The sequence below is a fragment of the Daldinia loculata genome (genome assembly GCF_022478755.1).
Source record: "Daldinia loculata strain CBS 113971 unplaced genomic scaffold F4817scaffold_9, whole genome shotgun sequence".
Taxonomy (NCBI): Eukaryota; Fungi; Ascomycota; class Sordariomycetes; order Xylariales; family Hypoxylaceae; genus Daldinia; species Daldinia loculata.
The window spans coordinates 39,970-57,716 of NW_026054863.1; the positions used below are offsets into that span (position 1 = coordinate 39,970).

Here is a 17,747-nt window from a genome sequence, read left to right on the forward strand (position 1 = left end):
TTGTACAAGTAAATATCGAAGATGTTTAGCGTGGATGGGTCTTAGGCGATGCTGTGTAAGAGGTTTTGTTTCCAAAAGGCCCGGACATGTGGTCCAAATGATTGGCTAAGACAACCGTAAATGGCCATTGTCAACATGCCTAGGTTAACCTAAAGCTTTTATTACATTAGTGGGGTTTCCTGCTCAGTGGGGTACAAAGTTCAGGGTCTTTTCAATTACGAAGTACATGCATGCATCTTACATATACATGTCTCTTGTACATGCATGTGCTCAAGAGGCAGAGAATTCAGATACTCCTCAACCTACTACCTTTACTACCTTCTGCATGTGTATACCTACACGTATATCTAGTTGTCAGATTAACGATATCCCACTCACCATGCATGTATGTAAGTACTCCTTTTGGTCATGGGGTAACTCAAAATGCAAGTAGCCAAAGCTTTTCTGTTGGTAAGAGGTGGGCAACTAGTACGAAGGACTCTCTCATATATATTCCTCTATGGTCTACCGTTACTTTCCCCCCCTTTCTCCTTTTCTGTTCCTTATACCATATACTCTTACCAATTGCTGTAATTCGATTCAACATATCGAAGGAATTTCAACATCCCGCTCTCATTACTTAAGCAATGAGAGAGTATCATGGCTTCTCTTGGTGGTAACATCTTACCCCCTGATCCGCATACAAAAATATATCTTGCTGGAGTAGCAGTTGTCCTATTGGTAGGCGTATGCTACTCTACAATGCTTGCGAGGAAAGCAAAAGACAGCGAGAACCCTGGTCTCGTACAGTCGTTGTGGCTTTTCTTCTACACATGCTTCCTCAAACCGCATGATGGCGACAACAATGGCAACCAGCAGGATGCCCTTGAGAGCTTTTACAAGACGCAGGCCGGCGCATACGATGCGACGAGGAAGGCCCTCCTAAAGGGTCGCGAGGACATGTTAGCTCTTGCAGCTGCTCAGCTCTCTCATCGAGCAACACAAGGCGGCGAGAAGAAGAGACGTGTTTGGGTAGACGTACGTGCCCAATCACAATTACGGTCATAAATCACCAAGGTTACTAACCATACAAATAGGTTGGTGGAGGGACTGGTTGGAACATTGAATCCATGTCCAAATTCGTCGATGTTGCTCAGTTCTTTGACAGTGTGTACCTGGTTGACTTCTCCCCATCTCTCTGTGAAGTCGCTCGCAAGCGTTTCGAGAGACTGGAGTGGAAGAATGTCAAAGTTATCTGCCAAGATGCAAGAAATTTCCGCTTGGAAGACCACGAGCCTTCTTACCAAGGTAGACGCGCCTCCGATTCTCTGAATCGGAACTACTTCTTCCAGGAGAAGCCTAGACATGGCGGTGCCGACTTGATCACCATGTCATACAGCTTATCTATGATTGTGAGCATGATTCAACTTAGGCATATCGGACATTTACTTACAAAGTTATAGCCTGACTACTATTCTGTCATTGACTCGCTGCCGTGTTTACTGGCTCCGAATGGTATAGTTGGCGTGGTTGACTTTTATGTTCAATCTCAAGTCGATATTAGCTTCCGAAACTATACCGGTGGCCATGCTAACCGCCATGTCAACTTCTTCGGCAGGACATTCTGGCGTGCGTGGTTTGATATTGACCGAGTTGCTCTCGAACCTGGAAGGCGTGACTATCTCGAGTATAGCTTCGGTACAGTCTTGAATGTGAACAACCGAAACTACGCTCTAGGTGCAATTCCCTATTACATATGGCTGGGAACTCATAAGCAACCATCATCATCATCCAGCATTCCACACGAAATTGTTGAAAAGCTCGATGCTCTGGTTACCGAGTCACCTTACCTTTACCCAGCCAATCACTCAGCCGCTCTATCTCGCGCAGTCGAAAGGGCTACGCCAGAGATCCGGTCTAAGGCTTTTGACGCTGCTATTGTCAATCTTTCTTCTAACTTGCCTCTTCCGTCCTTTTTCTATCAGAACCATCACTATAGGATTTATTATGACGATCAGCTCAAGAAACATACTCAATTCAACGATGAGTATATCTATGCCTTCACCTGGGAAGATACTCGTGTCGATGAACGCATCCTCAAGCTGAAATCGGACGATGTGGTGCTGGCTATCACCAGCGCCGGCGATAACCTTCTTTCTTATGCTCTACAGGGACCAACTAGAATCCATGCGGTCGATTTGAACCCGACGCAGAACCACCTTCTCGAGCTCAAAGTAGCCGCATTCTCTTCTCTCCCCTATGAAGATTTTTGGAAGATTTTCGGCGAGGGCAAACATCCCGAGTTCCGCTCCTTGCTCATCTCAAAAATGTCTCCTCATCTATCTAGTCGTGCGTTCCAATACTGGCTTAACAACCACCACATCTTCACCAAGATTCAGGGTGGTCTGTACGACACGGGTGGATCGAAACATGGGATTCGCATCTTCCGCTGGATTTCTCGCGTATTTGGATGCCGATCCGCCGTTAAAGAGCTACTCGCTGCCAAGACCTTAAACGAACAGCGTGAAATCTGGCGCAACAAGATTCGCCCAGCACTCCTTTCCCGCCTAGTCTCCAAGTTCGTCGTGAGCCAGGAGTCCTTCCTGTGGACGGCACTTGGAGTGCCCAAGAACCAGCTCGCAATCATTGAGGAGGATCATGCTGTATCGGAAGTGGTCTGCGGCCCTGACGCACGGGCTAAGAATACGCGCTCCCACGCCATCTGGGAGTATATGGTCAATACACTAGACCCGATGGTAGAGTCGACGCACATCGCGGCTGACAATCCGTACTACCTGGTGTGTCTTGACGGCAAATTTAGTCGAACCTGCCATCCAGACTACCTGTCACCTCAAGCGCATGCCCGACTCTCTCGCCCGGGGGCGTTCGATGGGTTACGCATCCACACGGACGAGATCGACGAAGTGCTCGCACGCATTGCGCCCGGTACCCTGACAGTGGCTGTTGTTATGGATAGCATGGACTGGTTCGATCCAGGATCAAACGCTGCCGCGGCACAAATTGCTAAGCTCAACCGGGCGTTACGCATGGGCGGACGTGTTATGCTGCGCTCCGGGGGTCTCCGGCCTTGGTACCTAGCCGAGTTCGAACGGCACGGGTTCTCAGCTAAATGTATGGGCGAACGCACGGGAGGTAAATGCATCGATCGTGTGAACATGTATGCAAGCTGCTGGATCTGCACCAAGCGCGAAAACCTGCCTCCGCCTACTCCAGAGACGGAGTCGGTGGCTGGTTCTGAGATCACTTCTTTACAGATTTGAGATGTATTTAAATGCATCAGAGGGAAGAATAAGTCGTCGTGGTCTCCGAGAGGGATCCCAGAATAAGACCAATTCAATTACATTCTAATCGCTCATTACCATCATCCTTCGGCAGGAAAGATGTTCGTTAGCTACGGTATATATCATACTATTTATTTATTGATATGTTCCCCTCGTCGACATTGGAAGTTCATATGGCTCGAATTGATTTATTAACAAATGAGTTTGAAAACTTCACGATAACATTTATAACATTAAATTACTTAAACTATTTGGGTCGTGCTCGTGAAATGTATCCTTAATTGTAGTTAGTACCGCGCCACGAAAGTGTAATTTTGAATTAATTCGGCTGCCTGGAGCTGAGCTGCATGTACCGTGAAACTACATAAGGTCGTTGATGTGCATGGCGTGACTAATAATAGTCAGAGGCTTTTTAAAAGATAAGCACTCCCCTTCTAGTACCAAAACTTTATAGAAAAAACAACTAAAAGGGGACATAGAAGGTTTTACAACAAATGACGAGAATATTCAAATGAGTACCTACTTAATTTAGTAGGCCATTCTAGGTAAATTGCCGCCACCATGGCGCCTCTTACCAGTGAGCCCGATGCTATTCGGGTCGCACTTAATCTCGCTCGACGCAATGTATTTTACAGCCTCGTCGTTGAGATTGCGGCGTACATGCGATCGCAGCTAGAACTTCCCCACAGTCCTAACGGATCACCATCTCTCTCGTCCTCGTCAGGGCGAGCTCCACCTCCATATTCAGAGACAACAGATGCGTCTCTATTCGCACCCCGCACTAGCAGTCGGGACTCCAATCCTGCGCCGCCACCACAACCACCACGGCCGCAAAGAACGCCCCCTAGTCCAGCACTTTTTAGACTACGGAAGGCGGCACTGCTGCACTTCGACTCATGGCGCGACGAGACTCTCGCTAAACTAAGGGAGCTTGTAGCTAAGCCTGACGATCAGAAAGTCGTTGATGCCCGTCGGAAGCGTTCTGAGCAGATAAACGCTAAGACCAGAGAGGAACCATCCGACGGCGAGGACCTGCTGAGCTTCAGCGACAATAGCAGGTCTACTCAGACGTCAATGGCACCGGCACTGCCGCCCCGGTCTACCGGACCGACCAGTCTAGCCGCCTTCCAGGCCTTGTACCACCCCATCCCCACCCGGCTCACCACGATCCCCATGGAGGATCGCAAGGAGGTTCTAAGCGCCATGCTAATCCTACTATTGTCTATCGGTAACTACTCGGCATATTCGCGTACGCTGATCTGCTACCTGACTTCTGCGCTCGAGATCCCACCCGCGTTCCTCAACGCCGAGGAGACGGAGATCGCGACGACTATGGTCGAGGCCGCGAAGAAGGCTGAGCAACAGGGTGGCATGTCGGCCGAGGCCGAGGCGCAGAAGCGCAGGGAGCAGGGCCAGGTGGGCCGATTTTGGAAAGTTGGGTTGGCGTCCGTCGCGGGCGCCGCTATTATTGGTGTGACGGGAGGTCTTGCTGCGCCCGCTGTGGCCGGTGTGATCGGTGGTCTCATGGGGTCCGTTGGGCTGGGCGGCCTGGCGAGTTTCCTGGGTATCTTCTGGATGAACGGTGCTTTAGTGGGTACGATCTTCGGGGCGTTCGGGGCAAAGATGACGGGCGGTATAGTCGACCAGTACGCCAAGGAGGTTGAGGATTTCAAGTTCCTGCCGCTACGGGAGGAGTGGGGTGAAGGGTGGTCGAATAAAGAAGACGGTTCGAAAGCTCGCAGGCTCCGCGTTACTATTGGTATTAACGGCTGGCTTACGTCCGAGGAGGACGTGACAAAGCCGTGGCGAGCCCTTGGTGACGAGACTGAAGTATTTGCCCTACGATATGAGATGAAGAGTTTGATGGCGCTCGGCGATAAACTCAGAAGCCTCGTTGGCTCTACTGCATGGAGTGCTGTAAGAGCTGAGATCCTTCAAAGGACAGTGCTTGCGACGCTAAAAGGCGCGCTATGGCCTATCTTTCTCCTGAGCTCGGCTTCCAATATCGATAACCCGTTCAGTCTTGCGCGAAACCGATCCGAGAAGGCCGGTAAGATTTTAGCAGACGCACTGATCAATAAGGTACAGGGAGAACGACCAGTAACCCTAGTGGGATACTCGTTGGGAGCACGGGTGATCTACGCTTGCTTGCGAGTACTCGCAGATCGAAAGGCCTTTGGACTCATAGACAACGTAGTCCTGATTGGAGCACCGGTCCCATCCAACACAGGACACTGGCAGATGATGCGGACAGTGGTCTCGGGCAAGCTGTTCAATGTGTACAGCGAGAACGACTACATCCTGGGTTTCCTGTACCGCGCGACAAGCATGCAGCTCGGCATCGCCGGACTACAATCCATCGGTGATGAGATTGAAGGGGTCGAGAACCTGGATCTGAGCAACGAGGTAACAGGCCACCTGCGATATCCGGAGCTCACGGCTAAGATCCTAACACGGTGTGGGTTTCCCGACGTCCGCGGCGGCGCGGGCGCTATCGAGAAGGACGAAGGGAAGATCGAGATTGAGCTTCGCGATAAGGATTGGGCTGAGACAGGAAATCTGATCGATATTGAGGACAAGCCGGAGCGGGCGAAAGACGAATTCGAGACGATGCCGAATGAGAAGTTTGACCTGGCGGCGAAGAGTGTGCTAGAGCTGAAGAGCGATATTGGTGTGAGAAATGCGAAGATAGAGGGGAAGAAGGATATGAAAGGGCCTGCTGTCGTACCACAGCAACCAATGGCGGTGGCAACGACGACGACTGTATCTTCCGTATCGAGCTTCACTGAGACGCGTAGGGATACCCCTGAAGTTTCCTCCATCGCTACTTCGTCCAGGTCAACGAGTGCGACTCTGGTTGAGAGTCCACCGCCTGCGTACCCGGGTATTGTACCGAATACTAGCCGCAACGACTACCACTACGACGACGATTATGATTCAGATGAGGAGGGTGGCGGGATTAGGATGGTGGATAATGACTCAGGTGGAGAATTGACCTTCATCGAGCCGCTACGTATTGAAGATTGATTATGTATCAAGACGTGTTGAGAGGACGGCATATACCCAAGCATGGAGGAGGCAGGCCATGAGATTTTCATTGGAGACACGGAAGTGGTAGGCGAAGTGTTGGTATGAACGAAACATTCCTTAGGGAGGCCATGTAAAATAAATACACCATATCTAGTAGCTATAGAGTTAAGAGGATTTTAGCCGAAGTAGCCGTGATTAATCCTCTAGTCACAATGAGCTATTCACAGGTTACCAAAATATGAAATTAAATTTACTGCGAGATTGCTATATGTAGTATGTTTCTATAAAATGCCCGTAACTAAACTGGTTTATCTCCTCTACCATGTAATCATTACTCTAGTTAACTTCATATGCTCTAATATATCCCCTTTATCCCCGACACAATTACTCTTCATCACATCCGTTTTCGTGCGTTGACGCTGAACTTCTAGCCTCCTTCGGCACCTTAACGAAAAGTAGTAGTGTAGCAACAGCAGCAATAAGGATTGACAGCCCAAAATACGGCAGCCCAATCCATCCGCCACCCAATTTCATCCCAAGAGCAAAGAGCGCAGCGAGAAATAGCTGGGCATACACGCTTCCAACAACCTCGGTCATGGCGACAAGACTGAAAAGTCGAGAGCGATGCTCTGGATCGACATATAGACTCATCAGGCTTCGAGTTAGGCTATTGAAGCCGGAGCCAAGCGCCATGAGCATGAGCCCGAAAATAAAGCCCGAAAGTGTCGGCGCTAGGCCGAGGATGAATATCCCCACGGCCAGGAGCGTATATGACCAGCGCGCCAGGGACAGGTCACGATGATGCTCGTCGGGCGCTCGGATCCTTTTAGGTGTTGTGTCTTTCATGACATATCCGGTAACCCATGGTAGAATTATGAGGGCTTGAACAACCTGGGCGGCTCCATACGTAGACTGGATGTAGCCCGTCTTGTAAAGCTCGATGCCGTACCTCTTTGACAAAAATTGCACCATAAACTGAAGCGCCGCATACGAAACGGGCGGGGTTCCAAGGCATGTTATTAGAAGAAGGATGAGGGATGTGGACTTGAGCATTGAGAGCGACTCCTTAAACTGGGTGATGACATGCGATACCCGTGACTTGAGGTCTGTGGTTTCTTCTTCATATTCTACCGATTCCAGTTCATGGCCATGTTCTTGGCCTGGCTGATGCTTTAACGTTTCTGGAACGAAGAGGAAAGCAATGCCGCTTAGTGCGGTGACGGCAAAGGCAATCCAGATCGGCGGCCATGGTCCCGCCCTGGCCATTAAGACGGCAGAAAGTGCTGGAGCTCCAAGATTCCCGCATAGGCTGGCGACGTGGACACGCATGAATGCAATAGCTCTATAAGTCATGAGTTATGAGTGTCATTCGATCCTCGTGTAAGACTTAGGTACCTACCTACCTCTCTTCTTCGGTCGTCGAATCAGCGATCATACTCAATACGATCCCGGAAATAACCGCACTGCCACCGCCGAGGAAGTTGCCCAGGGACCCGAGCCAGATCAGCTCGACAGGGAATATGTTGTGGAAATATACTACCGTCATGGCCCAAATAATCCCGAGAAGAGATCCGGCTAGAGCGAGAGCGACTACGGGCTTTCGTCCGATTCTTGTGTGAGTTAGTCTAGTTGATAAGCTGAGTATCAAACTGTTCTACTCTACGCACCTGTCTGCTGCGAGACCCCAGGGAAACGCGGCGAGGAATCCGGCGGCAGCATCGGCGCTACTCTGAATAGCCAAGATGAAAGCTACCTTATTCTGGATTGCGTTCTCCTTGCAGTGTTTCTCGTCGATGGGGTCAGATGTGCTCCCATCGAGACCGTAGTACTGCCGACATGCTGCGTCCTCTAACAGACGGGTTTCCGGTATTCCGATGAGCCCAGTTGAGGAGGACGATATTAGGATAATAAGGCAGAGCAGGTTTACAATCGTGCGCCCGCTATGTACCTTGGGCACATGAACACTTGTAATCGATGTAACCGATAGCCTCTGGCGATGTGACGGCCGTCTTGGTCGCTCGTTTGTCAACAGGGGGGCTGTCTCGGTGATGGTGATCTCATCCGAGTCCCGACGATGAAGCTCGTCGCCACCCATCGTTATATTATTCAAATCGGAAAACCTTCAATATCATGATACCTTCAATCGATTCAAACCGCGTCTTCTTGATCAGATGTAAGATTATTTAAGATGACAATCTGAAGGAATGCTCAGCAACTGAAACTTGTTTACTCCCTCGTTAGCGCATTCTGATTCCGAACGGGAACCAGCCTAAACAGGAAGGATTCCGAACTCCGAATTGACGTGCTCGTCTAAGACTCGTCATACCCTATGATCCTTACTCCTGGCGAATCAATAGTTGATAGGGTTATTCCGATCGTGAATATAACTTCATCCGTCGTAAATACAGTATTAATATAAGTTTCGGGAAACCCTTTGCTTTGGTAGCAATAACAACGTGGTCACTATCACATCCAATATCATGAGCCTTCACATTCTCAACCTAAAAACTAACTTGAGAATTACATAGTTAAGAACAGTCAAAACCAGACGCAGCATTGGTCTACGCGAGACTATTACAATGACCAGATGAGCAGAGAGCTATTTTTTATCTCGAAGGGGCAGAGATATACCGTATTATTGCGAAGTACATCTGTTCCCCTTTTAGCAACTGCGTGTATGCTTTTTGGATACGTGCATCCTGGCGAGTATTTCATGCATCTAACTTTCGGGAGAGAAGAAACAGGGGGTTTATATATAGTTTCTCACCTATGCCACATGCATATTCAACAAACCTTTCATTACAAACATATAATACTCTGTCTTCAATGCTAGCAAGCTATATAGTATACTGTAAGTAAGAGGTACTTATTTTGACAAAAAGAAATATAATATTTTAACCTCCTCCTAATCACCTCGCTTTACAATTTGATCGGGTATATCACTGTACTAAATTAACTGTGTAAGTCGCTGGAATTGGAGGGCATATAGTAGTTACCTACGTACTTCCAATTATGTCTGTATATTTTATCGATATAAATTCTTAAGTACGAGTCATACCTTTCAGGAACGGGCCTCGATTATTGTAGATCAAGCCTCATACCTAGGTAGCTAATCTGTTACTTCCTAATACTTGGCATAGCAGGCGAGTCCAAATTATATTAGGTACCTAGCATGTTCTTGTCTGTGCTTTAAGAGACTTGTTCTAAAACCTACCTAAACATATACGGAGCACGGAGATTGTTCATTCGTGATGGAAGAATTTGCTCAATAGGTACCCTGGTATTATACCCGATCTGTCTCCGTGACGAAATGTTATCTTGTATAATTATGGCTTCGGGCGTTGAATTTGTCGACTGTAAAAGGCTATCCATGTCCGTGTTCCATTTTCATCTTCTATCATTCACAGACCTTCTCCATAGGCAGTACCAAACACCAATCTTTACTAATTTACTTGAACATTACTAACCTCAGATCACCATAGCCGTAAAGTGGACGAGTTAAAAATTAAAAATTCGTCGCAGGCTATGTCTAACACATGTTCTCATTGTAGATTAGCGTCGAGACTTATTACATATTTGTTGTGGCTACCTAAAGTAAAGGGGTGAGCTCTGCAGTGCAGACGCCTTTTTACGAGTATATTCAATATCGGCGTATTTATAAGCGATGCTTCTATGCGACTTCCATCAACATCTCACAATTTCATCCGAGTGTCGTGGTTCGTACAGGATATTGATAGCCGTGATACACAGACTGTAGCTGAGTAGACTCAGGTCTTGCCAGGTACTGGTGGACTCACTACAGCCCGCCCGTAATACCATATCACTATGTCTCAGTGATAGTATTTACCTAGGTACCTAATATAAATAGGGTTAACAGCGTTAGCCTTGTAGGGCTAGTTGATAGTCCTGTAGCCCTGTAGTTATCCCTAATACCGAGCTTCCTTCAACGACCTAACCACCCAACAACCCCACACGTTTCTACTAATTAATTACCTTTTTTTGCGGGCAACTTGATGGCTTAGCAGTATTACTTTTCTTCCTATGTAAGTGTGTTGAAATCACGACTCCAACCTTATTCTGCTGATCTTGCAGTTTTGGACTCTCGTACTCTTGGCTAACTGACAACTTAGATGAATTATTTGGTATGTACACCTATCTTGGCCCGCTCTCTCCTGTACCATCCCTGCTCATCGCGGATACGTCCATGCATCCTTCGTTTAGTTCCTCTATCATACTGTATTGAATCCGGACGTGTTGAATAAGTAGTCGGGTTGAGAAGTTATCATTGATTTCGTACTGTGCTAACTTACATCTATTCAAACTTAGCTTAACTCTTTCCTTAAGTTTCTATGACCAGGTCAAGCGACGAAGTTCATATGGATGGTGTTAATAGGAATCTGGCCCGTCTGTTTTTGGAGTTCATGAATTACCATAACTGAAGGCTAATACATCGATCTTGACGTACTGATCTGATCTGATCTTGACCGCTTGAGATCCCAACGTGCTTGTAGGGATTCCCGCGGAGATATCTGAGATCGATTCCGATTTGCACGGCCTAAAGATGCGGGCCACGGTACCGTTACAGTCTGTCAGCATTTCACTAGAAATCGGTATGTAACTCGATTGGCCCGTCACGCTTCATCTTACCTGTTTCCGGAAAGGTGAACTTACGGTGAACACATGCTTCTCCAAATACTGGGTAGCTTTCGTCTCATCTTAGAAACAACGAGACCCAATCAATATTAGGTCCAAGCTTCGGGATGACGACTAAAAAGCAATGTTGAGACCTTACGAATAAGTCCCAAAAGGGCGGGCGAGACTTCTAGGCAAAGCATAGCCTCCAGGCTGCCATACAACTAGACACGCGTGCGCCCCTCGTCAAGTGACCCCCCGGATACTGAAGCCATGACATATCATACTGCAGTACCCTGGTTCTATGACAGTCGAATTCTCACCAGTTTAGATCGTATATAATGGCCTTAGGCACGTCGACTTTTCTTTTACTACTTTGAAGTTATTTGATGTCTTTTAAAGGACTTGTCTTGTTATCCTACGGACCTACATTGCTAACTGTGTAGGCTCATCAATCTTTCCTATGCTGTGGCGTTGAAGGAATTTGATCCAATCCAGCCACTGTCTTAAGGTTAGGTACCTAAGGTAGATCGATTTAGATCTTATATGAAATTATCAATTTCTGGTTTGGGAACGATTGACAGCAACCTTGAATGTTTGAGAGATAAGTTATCACCTGTCATATACTCTTCCTTGTCATTTTCACGTCCGTTATAAATAAGCAGATGAAAATGACACAAAAGCCTCCAGCTACCCCTACAAGCCTTACCGAGGGGCGTTACTGCTACTATTTAGATGTATTCTTGTCCAATAGGCTGCACACCCCGTAGCCCTAACTGTACCGATATCTGCATGCTGCTCTATATGGTGTCGTGCAGCTAGGTAGTAAAATGCCAACCGCGGGATTTCCGGGGCCCCTCCAAAGAGTCACTAGCGCAACGTCCGCTCATTTCTCACATGTACTTCACAGTATAACATACTCCATACGATCGTATGTAACGTGGCTCGATGGCGTTACGAGCATGGAGATGGGGAATTCATTATACATAGGAGTACTTGGCTAGGGTTGCCTACGGCTTCAAGATCCTAGTTGAAACAAATGAGGAATGACACAACAGAGAACTACCGCTGTTAATATTATTATATCTCAATACTAAAATGCAGGGTGGCAGATTTGGAAATGCAGCTGCATCTCAAAGTGTTGTATTGTCTTAGCCAAGCTGAATGTGAGTACACATCCTGTCCCATTGTTTCTAGCCTGCCTTTCAGAACATCCTGATTATTCCCCAGAACAGAGTGTTTCACTAGTGACATGCGGCTAATAGCTTCCAGAAAACCCATAGTCCTGCTGGTTAGGGCTGCAGGATATAAGTTCGAGCGTAGGTCTCATGAGAACGTCTTAGACGAACCCGCTCTCCACCTCACCAGTTCCGTGTCTTATTTTATTCATGAAGATATTCATCTTACGAGAACTCCTTAGCCGTTTTATTAGAATATTATCTCTTTCACTTACAAGTAATTCATCCTCAATATGGCAATCAAAGACCGCTCGGAGTACGTCCAACCCTTTACGAGGGTCATAGATTTTGGAACCCAGAATGAAAAACGCCGTCCGCTACCGGTATTCCAACCAAAGCACGAACAGAATCTACAACGGCGAGCTCGAGGTCGGAAACAAAACCCATCCACTATGCTCCCGGTGTCGGCGAATCGATTCTCGAAAAGAACCCTGCGTCAGTACCTCAACACCATCACCGTGCAGCTCCCACTGTCCAAGGGTCTCTGCCATCTTGAGATCCTCCCTCAAGACATCATCAACCAAATCAGCCAGTACGTCCCGTACGAAAACCTGATTTACCTCTCCTGGGTATCGAAGGCACTCAATAAAATGGTCGACCCGCGCCTGGCACCCCACGAGACGAAGCTCTCGTTCGTGCTACGCGCCGAACGCGACTTCTACCGGCACTACAGCAGCAGGCCGTCCAGCCTCGGCTGCTTCATGTGTTACAAAATCCTTCCCGCGAGCGTCTTTGCCATCGACCAGCAGCTGCAAGCTGAACTGCCCGCCTCTGCACTAGGTGGGTCGGTGGTAGTGAATCTGCGGCGGTTCTGCATCGGCTGTGGTATCCAGTCCGGCTTTCACAAACCGGGAGACGAGCTGATCACGCGGATCGACGACCGGTTCTGGATTTGCGACTGCTTGTGTGTCCACGGCGAAAAAACGCTTGTCTGTCGGAGCTGCGGCGTGATGTGCTACCTCAGGCCGAGAAGGGCGAAGGCCGTGCCGTTGTTGAAGTCGACGGTGGGATATTCGGACTAGGACGTTGATAACGCAGTAAGGGGAACTACGCACAGTTTACTAATTCGTGCCGGAGGTAAGATTTGATTCAGTCTTTCCTCTTCCCCTTGAAATCTCTAATTCCCAGGTCCAGGAGAGCAAATCTGGGTCATGGATATATACTTGGTTAGATAAAGTGAGATTATTCAGGCTCGCTGTTAATATTATGTGAGCTTGATGCTCCAGGTGGGTTTTTGATTAGCGATTAGCATGTCGATGGATGGCAATAAGTGTGTTTTACTACAAGGGGGTAACAAAATGTGCTTTATTTGGATATCCAATGGGAGGTTGCCCCGGGTACCGTTGCTCTTTGTACAATACGATAGAAAATAACTATCTAACTTGGGTACTTTGTGTTGTATTCCGGTCAGCCGCACCCGTGGTTTTGTAGCTGAAAATGACTTGACAGTGATCTACATTTGTGGCGTTAAGATCAACCCCTGAGATTGATCAAAGCGTATTTATTTATGTACGGGGAGACACGCGACTTCTTGTCGTTTTCGGCCAAGTATCTAGCCTACTCGATTATTTTCAGTGAATGTCGTAATGCTTGCGTAGCATGACTTATTTCCTGCTATTAATAAGAAGGAGATATCAGGTAGGTAGGTAAAGTTCCATAGCGGAGGAGGGGGGTTTGGGAGAATGATTCCAAAACTGGAATGGTTCCGTATGGCGCAACGTTTTTGGGTTTTAAGGGCTCTGATTGGTCAGAATTTGGAAATAGTGGGTCTTGGTCCCACTTTTAAAATCTTATTTTACAGGAACCGTTCTATAACCGTAAAACCATTCCATCTTATATAATCGTTCCCATTTTGGGAACGATTGCCCGACTTTTGACTTAGAAAAAAATAAAAAAAAATAAAAAAAATTTTTATAAAATTTTTTTTTTCTTTAAGTCAAAATTTTACTTTGTCCGAAGTAAAGGTTATAAGGACTAAAATCAAATGAATTGCATCCTGAAATAATTCGATGAGATTGGCCACCTCGTCCCATTAGCTCAAACGTTTAAACTTTAAACCTTATTAATTAATTGTGGGGTTTACGGTTACACAGACGCGAAAGCTGTGGGTTCGAGGACCGGTCTTTTCTAATTTTTTTGACTTTTTCGACTTTTACCCCACTTTTTCACGTGAAAATCACGTGAAAGTCACGTGAATAGCAAAATCGTTCTATTTTACGAAACTATTCCGCGTTTTGGAATCATTCCACGATGTTGGAATGCACCAAGCTGATTCCGTTGTTACCATCATATGGTATAGTTTTTATATATGGAATAGTTTCATATTTATGGAATCATTCTCCCAAACCCCCCTCCTCCGCTATGGTTGGGAAGACCTAAAAAATATTGTAGTTTAGAATATCAGAATTGCGATAATAAAAGGTAAAGAAAATACCACAAAGAAGAAAATAAAAGAAAAAAGACAAAAAAGCTAAGACTCAAAATTCGACCCGAATCGATTGACCAGAACAAGTTGGCCTACTTGCCGCCCCTCATAGAAATCGAACCCAAGCCCTACGAAAAACTCCTCGAGGAATTATTTCTATCCCTACTTCATTACCACTACACCACGGCCATGTTGGTTTCGCAGCACTGATCAGGGGTGAAAGAACAGCTGCCTAAGGGGTTATTTAAGTCGACAGCGGGGTACGTGATGTTGCTTAGCAACAGCAAACAGCTGCAGCACCCAGCTTTAGAACCTTAGACAAATTAGCGGGCCGATTGCCGCCTCTAATAAAGGCCTGTAGGCTACGTAGAATTTCCCCCTTCCCCGGAAATGATGCATTGGGAGTGCGGCAGTCATATTTCAGGTAAATCTTGACTTGTACGGGAAGGCGAATGACGAAGAAACGTAAGTGAGCCCCTTTAAGCTTGTGTGTTGACGTATTCTCTTTTTAGTTATTTCTGTTGAGCTCATCATGTCTACTCTGGCGATTTCAAGACTTAATCTCAAGATCATCTTTTCCTCGACACAGCATTAGCTATCCATATTCCCGGATTCAATATGCAGATAGGTATACTAAAATTTACTTGGGAATTTAATTTACAAGGCTCAGTTATGATCAATCCAAGGAACTCTTAGAGTAGCATAGTTTCGTTCTATTGTAAGGGCTACTTTCTAAATTTGTATTCCGATCAAGTGCTTAATCCTATAACTATTCCTGCAACTAACATGGAAACATGCTGAGCCAAACCTCCTAGGTAACCAACATACAAGTCATCTCACTACTTTGGCCCTCAAAAGCCCTACTCATAGTCCTATCTTACAACTGCTCCGGATGTCATAAGAACTCCATTAGGTAATTCATCATACTCCTTAAGGTAAGAAATATTATTCAGGCCAGGTGTTGTCGACGAAGTGGAAAAACGACATAATACCAATTATTTCCGGACGGTAAATCATACCATGCCCATCTTATCCCGCCTAGAAGTGATGTTCTATATATGGAGTCGTAGTAATAACGATATTTCTACAATAACGTCGTAATCCAACATGTCCACGCCGTCTTGCAGGCTTGTCGCAATATACTTTCTATGTCACGATAGAGTACAATGATCGCCCATGATATGACTTCAACCAACAGAAAGCTCCCTTACTTACCGTTGGTCCGTAGAAATTAGTAGTTTCTGACTATCCGCGCCGTGCCGTGTTACACAATAGGACTTTAGGCAAACGAGATCACGTCTACCTTAGTTAGATAATCATCTCTAATCCGAGGTAGTCATATTAGTAGGAGCATTTAACACCTGAAGGATTCTGACGGCTCCTTTCGGAAGCCTTTCCGCGGTTTCTTACTCAGCGCTCTTAGCAAAGTCGATCTTGCGAGGTATGCCTCGTAATCGAGTAATCATAGAATTTATGATATTACAGTCCTCGAGATCTTTCATGTTACATCTATAGTCAGTCCCACTACACTGAGCACGATTTGGTGCCCTAACTAGGGGTACCTAAGGGTACGATCATCCTCGGTATATTAAATAGGAATATAGTATTTTATCAGCATGACTGAGGTATAGTTTCACGCCCAGTTTTTAACAGGTTAGGGCGAGTTCAAGGCATAAAGCTTACGACAGTGTTCTTCAAGTGCCACTTGAATTATTATAGGTATCTAGATTAGGTAGGTAGTGAGTGACGCCCATGCTATCTACCTAGGTCCATAAGTAAGTAGTCATGGGCTACCGGTGGGATTTACCTGAATTAGACCTATTATCATCATACGAGGCCTGTTGTCATGAGGTGAACTCCAAGTTCTAGGTGCGCCTTAAAACACAAAGACCCTGCTTAGCCCTACCTTAACAGAAATCCCGATGGAGCCCATACCAGACTATGGCGAGAATTGGCTCGAATAATCCTCCCGTCTGTGCCATACACGGGACTGTCCTGCTAAACAGGTAATATTGTCAGATCTTGGAACGTAATGCTACTATTTGCTGTCCTGATAGAATCCAAGCGACAAGGGCTAAGGAGGCCTCAACACGGCTGGGATGTTGGATGAGCCAGGGAAAGTTATAGTCTTTGTGGATGAGACAGGATAATCTGAAAATCTGAGGCGCCTAGTAGATTTACCCTTGCGTGCGGGATCGCCTATATCTATAACTTGAAGAGATATGCACTCGGTGAAAAATAACGGGAGGAACAATAGGCATACGACGCTAATGATCCTCAGGTAAGTTCCTCGTGCTTTTTCGATAGGCTCTGGTATTTTTATAAATCTATCGGGTCCGTATTCCAGGTCCGATAAGGTGGTAGATCGGCCCCTCGAACTTGGAGAATTTTAAAAAAGGAAAATAGCGTAGTAGTAAATGACACTAGCCGTCACTATATCGGGAATGGCGACGATGCTACTCACCAATACGGGCGATTATAATGCATGCAAGCTTGTGGAGGGGTATAGGCCTTGGCACAAAGTTCATAAATTGATCGCCAACGGGGGGACGACGCCTTATTAGGTTCCCATTTTGTATTCGACAGTTTGCTGAACGGGGAATGGAAACCCCCGAGAGAATATGATATAGAAAATAGGAGTCAAGTTTTTCGAATGACAAAGTATCATACGTGCTGGACCGCTTTAGACGCATCTTTGGGTAATGTTACATTGCATACTGGTTGTTGATTGAGCCTCTATCGAAACATGAAACATGATGACATGCAGCACCATTTGAAAATGGGTAGGGGTCCATAAAGCTGACATGCTAGAGATGGGCATATTGTTCCAAATAGGGGAAATGGCGGCGAAATGAGCTAGATAGGATACTACTGAGTGAGGTTACGCAATCTATATTTTGCATAGAAAGGCGACCAGTGGTGAGTGCGAGGGGTGACTAGACCGTAGCAATGCGAATAATTCATGGTCACGAGCTCGGTAGGAAAGCTGCAGCTGAAACCATTTGGTAACCTATAAACTGGGAGAGATATTATTAGATGATATGTGTTAGCAGGGCTCATTCTTCAATACGACTTGTTGACTCGGGGTCTCCTTCATGGTCTACCTATGCGTATAACCCCCACGGAATTTGAAATTCGCTA

General features: G+C 46.5%; 5 protein-coding genes across 5 annotated transcripts; 4 read left to right on the top strand and 1 right to left on the bottom strand.

Annotated features, from left to right (window-relative positions):
• Positions 1-109: 109 nt before the first annotated feature.
• Positions 110-866, top strand: F4817DRAFT_297922 (uncharacterized protein). The gene has a single exon (XM_049299754.1). It carries the CDS (start codon positions 231-233, stop codon positions 621-623), a length of 393 nt encoding a protein of 130 aa, XP_049161621.1. The 5' UTR covers positions 110-230; the 3' UTR covers positions 624-866.
• Positions 252-3,528, top strand: F4817DRAFT_329035 (uncharacterized protein). Its single transcript, XM_049302222.1, has 3 exons — positions 252-1,017; positions 1,077-1,391; positions 1,443-3,528. The coding sequence occupies exons 1-3, from the start codon at positions 640-642 to the stop codon at positions 3,258-3,260; spliced, it is 2,511 nt and encodes an 836-aa protein (XP_049161622.1). The 5' UTR covers positions 252-639; the 3' UTR covers positions 3,261-3,528.
• A 122-nt stretch (positions 3,529-3,650) lies between these two features.
• Positions 3,651-6,570, top strand: F4817DRAFT_329036 (DUF726-domain-containing protein). The gene has a single exon (XM_049302223.1). It carries the CDS (start codon positions 3,843-3,845, stop codon positions 6,306-6,308), a length of 2,466 nt encoding a protein of 821 aa, XP_049161623.1. The 5' UTR covers positions 3,651-3,842; the 3' UTR covers positions 6,309-6,570.
• Positions 6,571-6,584: 14 nt separating this feature from the next.
• On the bottom strand, positions 6,585-8,498 carry F4817DRAFT_329038 (MFS general substrate transporter). The gene is made up of 3 exons (XM_049302224.1): positions 7,979-8,498; positions 7,715-7,921; positions 6,585-7,653 (listed from the first exon to the last, which is right to left on the bottom strand). Exons 1-3 carry the CDS (start codon positions 8,404-8,406, stop codon positions 6,696-6,698), a joined length of 1,593 nt encoding a protein of 530 aa, XP_049161624.1. The 5' UTR covers positions 8,407-8,498; the 3' UTR covers positions 6,585-6,695.
• A 3,579-nt stretch (positions 8,499-12,077) lies between these two features.
• Positions 12,078-13,351, top strand: F4817DRAFT_297964 (uncharacterized protein). The gene is made up of 4 exons (XM_049299757.1): positions 12,078-12,109; positions 12,216-12,262; positions 12,364-13,258; positions 13,316-13,351. The coding sequence occupies exon 3, from the start codon at positions 12,415-12,417 to the stop codon at positions 13,201-13,203; it is 789 nt and encodes a 262-aa protein (XP_049161625.1). The 5' UTR covers positions 12,078-12,109; positions 12,216-12,262; positions 12,364-12,414; the 3' UTR covers positions 13,204-13,258; positions 13,316-13,351.
• The last annotated feature ends 4,396 nt before the right edge of the window (positions 13,352-17,747 follow it).